This window comes from Eublepharis macularius, chromosome 9, assembly GCF_028583425.1.
Source record: "Eublepharis macularius isolate TG4126 chromosome 9, MPM_Emac_v1.0, whole genome shotgun sequence".
NCBI lineage: Eukaryota > Metazoa > Chordata > Lepidosauria > Squamata > Eublepharidae > Eublepharis > Eublepharis macularius.
In genome coordinates this window covers 2,124,367-2,136,940 of record NC_072798.1, presented here as the reverse complement: position 1 = coordinate 2,136,940, position 12,574 = coordinate 2,124,367, and the positions used below count along the sequence as shown (strand labels likewise).

Here is a 12,574-nt window from a genome sequence, read left to right as displayed (position 1 = left end):
CCTACCCTGCTACAGACTCACTCTATTGGTGAGGCCCAGCAGTGGAGTCATTAGCCAGCCAGTTTATGAAGATAGGCATTTTTATCGGTGATCTTAGTAAAAGTTCTAACTGCTAACCCAAAAACTTAATGATGTTATTATTGTGCTGCCACATAAATCTAATTGAATCATGGATCATGTTAAGCCACTCCACCAAAGCATCCACTCTTGTTGCACTGGCCAAAATCATAAATATATCATCGTACCTCTTATATATTATTATATCACCACTAAAGGGGTTGATTTCCCTGTTAAAAATTATCCTAGTTTCTAAAGAGGACATGAAAAGATTGATTTATCAGCAGCCAAATAATTAAGGATGGCATTCTCTCGGAGAGTGAGATTATACTTTGTTCTTCTTGTGGTGCCCTTTAAAACGTCCAAGTCCTTTAAGACTAAACAGTCAAAAACCTGTATTGAGAAATCACTTAATCTAGGTACAAGCATAGACTTAGGTTTAAATTTTCTCTATACTTTCAAAATGCCCCAAATAATTTTGGGACTGGCCTAAATGTGTTTTAATTGAGTTGTCCTGTTCTGAGTTAAATTATCCAATATGTTTACATTTTATATCCTTACTGTTTTATATTTGTATGTTTTATTTTGGCTGTACACCGCCCTGAGTCCTTCGGGAGATGGGCGGTATAAAAATTTAATTAAAGTTAAAGTTTTAAAAATTAACAATCTGATCAGTTTGAAAAGGTCTACTCTGGTTTCAAAGGGATTATAAAGAGTGGTCAGAACAAAACCAAGTTCCAAATTAAGGAGATGTTGTTCCTCCTCTGATAACTCCCTAGATAATAAATTCAAAATAAATTTTCCTCCTGCGCCTACATGGGGGACAAAGACAAAAAAATTCTCCTTGGCATGTCTTTTTGTGTCCCTCTCAGGGCATGGTCCAAAATAGGAGCCTTCTTCGCCAGAAATTGTGGCATAATCTCCCCCCCTGTAGTCTCCAGATCAGGTTGATAACTACGAGAATCAGCCCATGAAACTCAAATTGGTTGTGTTAGGGTAGCTCCATTTATAAACTCTCCCTTGTGTATAATCCTATTCAGCTCAGATTTTTGGATATTAATTTCCCTCATTTTATTCTCAAATTGCTTAAGACATTCCTCCAGTTCTTTATACATAAATCAAAAGCTTCAGAAGAGGATGTCCCCTTAAGTTTGTCTTCCAAGGTTCTGATTTCACTCATCAATTTCTCAGAGTCTTGTATGGCCAGATCAATAATTAATAACATAAGGTCAAAAGCACATTTATTCAGAACAGCGATCCATTTGATTTTGAACTCCTCACAGTCTAAAAACATTGCTGGAGCCTTTTGTACCTTTAGACCACTAGTTAGCTCTACAACAGTCAATAAGTGATGCCACATGCAAAATTAATCTTAATTCTTTTTTTTCTGAAAGAATTGTAATTGTGTGCAAATTGGCAGACCATTTCCTGAACGACTTTGTAATAATGTAGGAAGGCTGGACAATATGCGCTCCTTATCTTCTTCAGAGAATGCAAATGTATTATTAAGTTGTACAATGTTTCCTAATTAAAGCAAAACAGACAAGAGGAATCACAGCGTATGAATCAGTCAGACCACAAATGAGTACTCTGAAAACCCTGCTGGATAGAACTCTCTGGGTTCCTAATGTCTACATAATGAATACCTTTTCCATTTCCCGCAGGAAAAAAAGTATACTAGCATTTAAGTTTTGCATTTGGAGAGTATGAAATAATTTATTATTAATTTATTTGCAAGATTTCCATCTCACCTTTCCACTCAAAATAAGAGATGGAGGATATTGAGGCCATTACTAACTCATGTGGTAGGCCAGTCCAACATCAGAGTAAGATTAGCCTGGCATTGGCCAGGAACTGGGGGCCATGATTGGCAGAGGGAGCTTTCAGAGCTGACCTTTGATGGGGAGGAAGAGGAGGAGCCACTTGTCCAGACAAAAACCCTCAAGGGTACAAATGCCAATGAGTACTACAAAGTTCTCCCTTACTGCGTGTGAGGATATTTAGAGCTTCCTCTGGCTTTCCAGAACCATCCTCAAGGCCCGTTTGACCTCCTTGTTTCTGAGGCTGTAGATTAGGGGGTTGAGCATTGGAATGATTACACAGTACATGGTGGAGATCAGAGTGTCAGTAACCAGCGCTTGGATGGTTATAGTTAAAAAAAACCATTTCCATAGTAAATGATGACAACGGTGATATGAGAAACACAGGTGGAAAAGGCTTTGCGCTTGCCAGTGGTGGAACGGATCTTCAAGACAGAAGACAGGATAAAGAAATATGAGAAAATGGTGAAGAGGAAGGGTGCCCCACCCACAAATAGGCTTGCTATGCGGGAGGTCATTTCATTGGTGTGTGTATCACTGCAAGAAATTTTCATCAAAAGGGGTAGATCACAGAAGATGTGATGAATCTGGTTGGTTCCACAAAAATACAAGTTTGAGTCAAGAGCTGTATGAAAGGCGGAGTTTAGGAAGCCCCAGATCCAAGTGGCAAAGGCCAGTACATTGCACACCTTGGTGTTCATGAGGAGGGAGTAATGCAAAGGTTTGCAGATGGCAGCATAGCGGTCATAGGCCATCATAGCCAGCAGTGCAGCCTCCGTCCCTGTGAGAGACATCACGAAGAACATCTGTGCCATGCACTGGTTGTAGGAGATGGTCTGTCGCTGACACAAGAAGTTCACCATGATTTTAGGGACAGTGATAGTGGAGAGGCAAATATCTAAGCAGGAGAGGTGGCTGAGGAAGTAATACATGGGACTATGAAGATTGGAATCCAGTTGAATCATACTAAAAATCATGAGGTTCCCCAGTACAGTGATCAAGTAAATGGCTAAAAATACCAGGAAGAGGTAGGTGTGGCCGTATGGAATGCCAGAGAATCCCAGGAAGTCGAATTCCACCACTTGCGTCTGATTCCTCACTGCCATCGAGAGATCAGAACTCACCTGTAAGGTGAGGAAAATGGTGAAGAAAATACATGTAAGTTACTGTAGTAAGCAACAGTTCTGAATGTTGATTTATGATTTCTCCAGAGGATTAAAGCTATCTATTAAAGAAGCGTTGCCCTCCATAGATACCAGTTGTATAGCTAATAAAAGACACAAGAAAAGGACTTGTTGAAATCTCGTCAGCCTTCTTCTTTTTCTCAGACTCTGTATTTTCTGTTTTCAATACTTTGCTGTCCTGAATTTTCGTTCTCCCCTCTCTCCCAACAAACCACCCGTCCCTCTCACTGTGTCCACCATTCTCAATACATGAGCTCCTGCAGGTGAACTCCTTTGGAGGAGAACAAAATTGCTCATAAAATCATAAAATCATCCTCACTTCCAGATCTCCCCAAATCATATCACATGGATATGATATCATACCGTCTTTTATGATATACTTAGGCATGCCTGAATGCATGGCAAATTCCTTCCTTGGGCCCCAAACAAACTTGTTTGATCTCAGCAGTTCATTGAGTAGATTTGTAAGATCTGATAAGCAAGGCAGGAAGTGTCCCACAAAATTTACCATTCTCAGAAATAAGCTGATTTCTTTGACAGATTTCAGAATTGGAAATTTCTCAGTTGCTTTTAGTGACCAATGTTGTAAACGTCATAGAATTTACTTTCAAAGGCATTTGCCAATCCACTGTCAGCTTCCCATTCAGAAAAGAAATTGGCTTTGTCTAGCTGCCTTAATGTGTGCTTCACTGCTAGCATCAAGTGCCATTCGTTTCCTCACAGAGGGGAGTACATCTCTGTTTGGCTTAACAAGGAAAACCATAGGAGGACACAAATTTCTGGGCTCAAGAACTAGTTCTATGACTTCCCTTTCATTAATTTCTATCAGCTTTTTCTTGACTTCTTAGGAGCATGATAGGTCCCCTTGTCTGGGAATTCTGGTGGAGAAAAGTTTAGGGTCCGATTTTAACTTGCTCTCATACAGGCCGTTTCCACAGATAGACACCCTAAGATCACGTTTCAGGTAGCCAGATTTGGTTGGATTGCTTCAAGGATCAGGAAATCCTTAGTGTCTAAGTGAATGATTTTATTGTACCACTGAGAATTTTAAAGTTTATACTATTGTATCATGAATGATTTTACCCAGGTATTGTGAATGGTTTTATTGATGTTTTATATTTTCTTCTGTGGTACCTTTTATTGGTGTTTTTGTAAATTGCTGGTCTCTGACTGTGGAAAATAAACTACTACTAGTAGTAGTAGTTCTGCAATACAGATCACACGGCCAAAACCTCCAGAAGATCATGCAAAACTCACAGAACGAAGCGTCTTCCTAGTGTGATTTCCCGGCACAATCCCATTTACTGGCGTGATTTCTGACGTGCCATCATGCCATTAAAGGGGATTGTGCCAGGAAATCGCACTACGAAGATGCTTTATTCTGTGAGTTTCGTGCGATCTTACGGGCACATGTGAAAACAGCCACAGAGTCTCTTTCTGGTCCAGCTCCTGGAAGAGGATGGACTATTCAGCCTGTGGCTTAACTATTAACTTAATGATAGATACCATTTGTCCCAAATGTTTAACCAACTCTAGGTCTTCACATGCTTTGAGTCACCACAGGAATCTTTCCACAAACAATTTCACTGATTTCTTTCCTCTTATACTGCATGTTTGCTTTGAACCTTCCAGCTGTGCCTAAGAGTTCCGCTGAAGGTCCTTTCAGGTTCTCGTCAGATTCTAGCAGGCACAGTTTTGGCTATCTTCTGGCTACAGATAACGGAATAGCTGTAACATCTGCCCAGCTTGAGTTCCACTAGTAGCCCGTTAATCTTGATTTCTGCTGTTCACATCCTTGTTCCCCTTGCTGGACTCGCTGTCGCAGAGCTCAAGTTGGATTCGTTGCAGTTTGTATTCCTGCTACACTTGCCATTGAGGCCTTTGCAAAGTGGCCTTTTTTAAAAAGTTATGGGATTCAGACTCTTTTGCTGGTCATCTTTTGGTCTTTCTTCCCATTACACTTCCTCATTATGTAGTGCGTTCACATTCTAGGCTACCCTTGTTGCATGCATTCGCTGGACCTTTACTCTTTCTCTCTGAATATGAACTCTGGGGGTGCTGCTGCTGCTGTCATGGGGGACTAATTGTTGCCCGAACACATTCATGCAGCCGCACATGGCTGAGATCTTCCTCTAGTAGCTTGTCAGACAATCTGAGGTGCCTTACCTTCCTACAGCGATGCTCTCTCACATATGGGCCCACATTCACAATACTCAGCGAGTATAAAGAGGTAATGAGGTAATCCTCAGGCTCAATTTCATTTTGAACACATGAATTAAGAGTGATCCAGCAGTGGACTCGGTGGCCTGGGGATGTAATGGGTTCCATCTCGTTGGCAGTCTCCAAGGAGTGACTGAACGAATCCTTGTTGGAGATGCTTTGGGCGGTTCCTGCATTGTGCAGGGGGTTGGACTAGATGACCTTAGAGGTACCTTCAAGCCTATGATTCTGTGAATGAGATGTGTCTCACTGGCTATGGATATCGGTTCAACAGCCCATAACTGGGAAAATGGCACTGGACAAGTGCCCATCTGTGCTGGAGGAGGGGGGCTTTCCACTTAGCAGGAGGCTGCACGTGGGTCTGTGTGAAAAGAAAGAGAGGCATTTTTAGATGCTAGGGGAGGGAGGATGCTACTGCTGGAGGGGCATGAGCTGTCTTTCTGGGTTTATGAAATGGGGTGGAAAATCTGTTGCAGTGTGGGAGGGCCTCAGGCCTCGAACGGTGCTATACCTGTACATTTGCAAATGAATCAATATTGCAAAGGCACCAGAAGTCGGCAGTGCTTTCTTCCTCTGAAGAAACAAACTGGATAAGCGCTAGACTAGACTCTAGAACTTCTCACCATTCAGAAAATAGGGAGTATGCAATGCTGGTGTCAGAAATGGGATTGTGGAGAGGAATAGTGGGGCGGGGGGTGACTGAGCCAGGATGGAGAACCAGACACTCCTAGAGCAAGCACAGCTGAGGTTAAAGCAACAGAGCTAGCAACAAAGCCAGTAGAGAGAAGATCAAAGGGAGCAAACTGCTAAACTTAAAAGCTGTTCTGAATTCGAGTCCCAGAAAGCTTCTGAGCAAAGGGAGGCACTGATCCAGCACAGACAGGTGGGCTCCCTACTTCTCCAGCCTTTTAAAATTATTAGTATTGATTCATCATCTTTATTGCATTCGTTCAAGCGGCCCAAGTGGCAAAGAGCCTTAACTGTTGTCCTTCATTCCACAATATTTCACCATCCTGGGAAAAATAAATGCAGGCTCCATTCCATTCTAAGGGGAGGTTTTCAGATCTGAACAAACCGTAAGAATGACTAGCTCAGGGAGGCTCTGCTGGAGTGGCTGTTGCCTGCCAAGGGGCCTGAGAAGATGCCACCTTCCCTGCCTGCTATTTGAGAGGGGAATGCCCAGCAACTGGAAGTGCAGCTGGCCCAAAAACCCTACTCACCTGGGCACAGTCAAGGTTGGATTCCTGCTCCTCTAGGCTTCCAGCTCCTGTTCATCCTGTCTGCGAGAGTGGCTCAGCCTAAAGTTTTCAGGATGCTGCTGCATGCTGGCCCCCAAATGTGAGACCTACAATAGGTCTGGAAAGCCCCTCTTTGCCTCCAGCATGAAATCTCTGATGCCCCTGAGCAGGTCTCTGTGCAGCTGCCTGGTGGGGAGAATCCTTGACTTGGCCTGGGGGCCTTGAGGATGCTTCAGGGCTGGAACCCCCCAGGGAGAGAGTTGTAATGGCTGGAAGCTCAGAATTGTTTTCGATCATATCTCACAATCCCAAGAGATGGATACATAATTTATTCCCAGGGAGCTGCCCAGAACAAGTGAACAAGCCAAGGGCTGGCCTAGCAGTTTTGTCCTCAGTTTTCTCCCCCAAACTGCTGCCTTGAGCTGCAAATGGAACCTCGTTTAGACCGAAGTTTTCTTGGGGCTCACGATAAAGATGTGCTCAAGCACCTCCTCCTGTGCTGGATCTGGCGAGCTCTGCAGAGGGTGTGCCTGGAAGGGGCATGTCTCCTCTTGCTGCTCCCCGGGCAGCATTCAGAATGGGTTGCAAAGAAGGACAGGAATGGCAGTAGGACAGGAGGTGACAGCAGGGACTAGCCACACGCTGATCACCTCCCACCTCACTGTCCCCTTTAGTTGCTTCTTTAGCAGCCCCTTGGGTAACTCAGGCAGTAACTACACTGTGAGTCTTTTCCTGCTTTTCTGCCTCTCTTTTGTCCAAAGGCCTATCCTGAGATTCCAGACCCAAATCCTGCTACACCCATTCATTCATTCATGAGGAGAAAGTGAGGTAGAATTAGCGTTGCCAACTCCAGGTTGGGAAATTCCTGGAGACTTGGGAGTGGAGCCTGTTGAGGGAAGGTGGCCCCTTTTGAATTATGCCCCACTGAGGTCCCTCCCTTCCCCAAGTCCCACCTTCCCCAAACTCTACCTCACCCAAATCTCAAGGAATCTCCCAGTCTGGAACTGGCAGCTCTAGCAGGTTTGGCGAGGGGAGGGAGTCGGTGGGTTATGAAGCCGTAGAACTATCCTCCGAAGCTGCCATTTTCTCCTGGGAAACAGATCTGGAGATCAGTTGTAATTCTGGGAGATCCCCAGACGCCACCTGGATGTTGGTAACATCTGCTGAAAGTTGGGTTACCAACTGCAGTTTGGGAACTACCATAATATAGGCTTCTTCTACTACTAATACTCTTTCCATTTCCCACAGGAAAGAAGTATACAAGCATTTAAGTTTTGCATTTGGAGAGTATGAAATAATTTATTATTCATTTGTTTACAAGATTTCCATCTCACCTTTCCACTCAAAATAAGAGATGGAGGGTACTGAGGCCATTGCAAACTCACATGGTAGACAAGTCAGAATTATCTTAATCTGGCATTGGCCAGGAACTGGGGGCCAAAATAGGGAGAGGGGTGTAAGCGGTCGGCCCAGCCTCTGCCATTTTAATAGCAGTTTTATACGGCTGCTTGTGATATTAAAAATGTTCAGGCCTCTGGAGTTAAAATGGCTGCTCTATTGCCGCGAGAGAGCCTCTTAACAGTTGCTGAGTCCCACCCAGGAGAACATAGCATGCATGGAATGCTGCACAGGAATGCGGAGTGATTAAGAGGCGATTGGATTTACTATCCTTCCAGCCCCAAAGGAATCCAGTGCAACAAAAGTCTCGCAGAGTCATCCCCACTTAGCATATTCCTTTCCCTCCTTCCATTATGAGTTCGCCTGTCCTTGATTGAGGAGCTAATCAAATGATATTCATAAGTATATACAGTTGTTCCTGGGAAAGTACATTCCCCTCCTAAATTCATTAACTTAGATCCAGTGGACTTAATCAGCAAACTATCCTTTTTTGTGGTGCTAGAACTAGTTTTACATTTGCATTCACACGCCTCAGCAGCTACCCATCAAGGCAATCAAATCCTTTGTTAAACCTAGGAACCGACCGTTGGAGCGTTTGTTCTAATGGCTAGGTGGGCTATCCCACCTCAGGGCACATTTCCCCTATAAAGATAGGGCCCTGGCCTCATTCGAATCGTGCACGCTTCCTGGCTGCTCCCTTAGGGTCACTTCCTAAGCCTCTTTCTCTCTTGGCTGAGGACTCTGGGTTTCGAAGTTACTCTCTTCCTCCACGGACTAGAGCCCTCTTCAGGATATGTAGATATACGTTCTCCCCTCAATCTATTCCCAGTCTCTGGCTAAGCTTCCTAGGACTCTGTTGTCACAGCTACAGGCCCCTGGTGCCTCAACCCAGCTAAGGGGAAGAGCCAGCAAAGGTCTATCAGCTGGGCTAAACAAAATTATCAAACTGGCAAGAGAAGGAAAGCCCCTCAAATGCCCTCAAATTCTGCCACCAGTCCCTCAGGGTTCCCAAAGCTTTAGGAGGGGAGGGACACCCCCCAAGCCTATAAGGGAGCCAAATGTAGCAAAGTCTACCTTGCAAGAATATTGTTGCAGGCAGAGTTCACAACCAAAGTTAGTTACAAGGTAGGTGGTTCACGAGAACTTGCAAAAATAGGTTCGGCAAAGTACCTTGAGTTTTGAAACCGAAAAGACACACCCAAACACAAAGTATAATATAATTATTTATTAAGGTACAAGGTCACATCAAAATATACAAGACAGACTGTGAGGATTAAAACAAAAATACCTATAGCTTTATTTGCTCTAACTTATACATACCAATATCAAAGCAGAAGATGATTTTCAAAGTTGTTAAGAAGGCAAAAGGCAAAATCTCTGGTCACAGAGCCAAGCTACAAGTGACGAATTACACATGCCTGGCAAGTGAACATACTTACTTGTAGCCTGGCTCACAGAGGCAAATCAGTCAGGCTTCATAGCACAGCAAAATGGGTGGGTTCAGGAATGTCCATCCCCTGACAGAGCCAGATTTTGAGATACTGAGCGAGTTACAATAGGAGTTACTGCAACCCACACAGGTCTGAATCTCCATTATGGATAATGGGTTTTTATGCCATTTTGACCACCTGAGCGAAGGGGGCCCGTTCTCCAATCAGCTAGCAAGAAAGTGATATCATAGTCAAAAGTGACTGTGTGCAAAAAGGAGGTAGGCGCAAAACTGCAGTCACCCACATCCTATCTTGCAGGTGCAATTAGTTTCATAAAGCAAGAATGTTAATTGGTATAGTGTCCGGCTATGGAGGTTCTCTTGCTCTGAAGGTCTTATCTAATCTGCAAGGTCAGAGCGTTAGGGAAGCAAAAGGCATCTCCGTTCTCAAGAAAAGCGGTTAGCAGCAGAAAGGGGGAGTGTGTGGGCTAAAGAATGTCTTAGAAAAACAAGGCCTCTAGTCTTGACCAAAGTTTTAAGCAACTATTCTACTTCTGAAAAGCTAAATACAAAAATAGTTAAGCATTTTTCTCTACATCTGTGTGTGTGCAATTATTTTTACCCCGTAACTCTGAGTGTTTGTGCATGCAGTTTTGTTCTTTAATGAAAGTTATTGTTTGATGTTAAGCACCAGCCTCGTTTGTTCTATGGGAAGGGACTCTGTAGAAATTGGCGATATATTCCTGCAGTTACCGGCCTCTCGCACAGCTGTCTTCCTTGCTTGCTAATTCCCCCACAAATTCTCTTACTTGCAAGGAGACCAATCCCAGTAAGAGGGGGAGCATTCAGATGAGGAGGAGGAGGAGCCACAGATCCCTTGGCCAGGGTTGGCAGAAGGCTGCAGCTGTCAGTACAAATACTGACAAGTACTACAAAGTTCTCCCTTGATGTGCGTGTGAGGATGTGTAGACCTTCCTTTGGCTTTCCAGAACCATCTTCAAGGCCCGCTTGACCTCCTTGTTTCTGAGGCTGTAGATTAGGGGGTTGAGCATTGGAATGATTACACAGTACATGGTGGAGATCAGAGTGTCTGTCCTTAAGGAGTAACCGGAGCTTGGACAGTTATAGTTAAGTAACCCATTTCCATAGTAAATGACAACGACAGTGATATGAGAAGCACAGGTGGAAAAGGCTTTGCGCTTGCCAGTGTTGGAAGGAATCTTCAAGATGGAGGACAGGATGAAGAAATATGAGAAAATGATGAAGAGGAAGGGTCCCCCAGCCACAAACAGGCTTGTTATGTGGGTGGCCATTTCATTGGTGCGTGTATCACTGCAAGACATTTTCATCAAAGGGGGGAGATCACAGAAGATGTGATGAATCTGGTTGACTCCACAGAAATACAAGTTTGAGGCAAGAGCTGTATGTAAAACGGAGTCTAGGAAGCCCCAGATCCAAGTGGCAAAGGCCAGTACAGTGCACACCTTGTAGTTCATGAGGAGGGAGTAATGCAAAGGTTTGCAGATGGCAGCATAGCGGTCATAGGCCATGACAGCCAGCAGCGCAGCCTCCGTCCCCGTGAAAGACATCAGGAAGAACATCTGTGCCAAGCACTGGTTGTAGGTGATGGTCTGTCGCTGGCACAAGAAGTTCACCAGGATTTTAGGGACAGTGACGGAGGAGATGCAAAGGTCTAAGCAGGAGAGGTGGCTGAGGAAGTAATACATGGGGCTATGAAGCCTGGAATCCAGCTGAATCAGAGTAAAAATCATGAGGTTCCCCAGCACAGTGACCATGTAAATGGCTAAGAATACCAGGAAGAGGTAGGTGTGGCCGTATGGAATGCCAGAGAATCCCAGAAAGACGAATTCCACCACTTGCGTCTGATTCCTCACTCCCATCAAGAGCATCTGTAAGATGAGAAAAATGATGAAAAAAATACATGTTAGTTACTGTAATGAACAACAGCTCTAAATGCTGATTAAGATTTCTCCAGAGGATTAAAGCTGTATGTTGTTTGGAGGAAGAAATGTTGCTCTCCATAGATATTAGTTGTAGAGCTAATAAAAGGCAGATGAAATGTAATTGTTTAAATCTTGTCTGTCTTCTTCTTTTTCTCAGGCTCTGTATTTTCTGTTTTCAATACTTCCATGTCCTGAATTTTCATTCCCCCTCGCCTCTCCCAACAAACTACCCGTCCCTCTCACTGTCTCCACCAGATTCTCAATACATGAGCTCATGTAGCCGAAAATCTTTGGAGGAGAACAAAATTGCTGACTTTTTTACTCACTGTAAAATCATCCTCACTTTGTGATCTCCCCAAATCATACCTCTTGGAGGAAAATCCTTCTCCATCTCTTATGATATACTTAGGCAAGCCTGAATGCATGGCTAATTCCTTCCTTGGGCCCCAAACAAACTTGTTTGATCTCAGCAGTTCATTGAGTAGATTTGTAAGATCTGATAAGCAAGGCAGGAAGCGTCCCACAAAATTTACCATTCTCAGAAATAAGCCGATTTCTTTGACAGATTTCAGAATTGGAAATTTCTCAGTTGCTTTTAGTGACAAACATTGTAAACTTCATAGAATTTGCTTTCCAAGGTATTTGCCAAATTCACTGTTAGCTTCCAGTTTAGAAAAGAAATTGGCTTTGTCTAGGTGCCCCAGTTTGTGCTTCACTGCTAGCATCAAATGCCATTTCTTTTCCACACTTCTGTTAAGCTGTATTACATCAACACAGATGAGAACTTCTCTATTTGTCTTACCAATAAAAACCGTAGGGCACCAATTTCTGGGCTCAAGAATTAGTTCAATGACACTGAGAGATCTCTGTCTTTTGGTGCTACACCTCTGAAGATGCCAGCCACAGCTGCTGGCGAAACGTCAGGAACTACAATGCCAAGACCACGGCAATACAGCCTGGAAAACCCACAACAACCATCGTTCTCCGGCCATGAAAGCCTTCGACAATACATCAATGACTTCCATTTCAGTAATTTCTATTAGCTTTTTTTTTTACTTCTTGGGAGCGTGTTAGGTCCCCTTGTCTGGGAATTGTGGTTGCGAAAGGTTTAGGGTCTGATTTTAACTTAATCTCACACAGAGTCTCTTTCCAGTCCAGCTCCTGGAAGAGGATGGACTATTCACCCTGTGTCTTAACTGTTAACTTAATGATAGATACCATTTGTCCCAAATGTTTAACCAACTCCAGGTCTTCACATCCTTTG

At 43.8% G+C, this 12,574-nt stretch overlaps 1 protein-coding gene and 1 pseudogene across 1 annotated transcript; both read right to left on the bottom strand.

Annotated features, from left to right (window-relative positions):
* Positions 1 to 2,057: 2,057 nt before the first annotated feature.
* Positions 2,058 to 2,983, bottom strand: LOC129335753 (olfactory receptor 5V1-like; annotated as a pseudogene).
* Positions 2,984 to 10,275: 7,292 nt separating this feature from the next.
* Positions 10,276 to 11,247, bottom strand: LOC129335751 (olfactory receptor 5V1-like). Its single transcript, XM_054988545.1, has one exon. It carries the CDS (start codon positions 11,245 to 11,247, stop codon positions 10,276 to 10,278), a length of 972 nt encoding a protein of 323 aa, XP_054844520.1.
* Between the last annotated feature and the right edge of the window lie 1,327 nt (positions 11,248 to 12,574).

What these genes read in the sequence shown, in the direction of transcription:
- LOC129335751 (XM_054988545.1), bottom strand. Translation starts at nt 11,247, where the DNA reads ATGGGAGTGAGGAATCAGACGCAAGTGGTGGAATTCGTCTTTCTGGGA.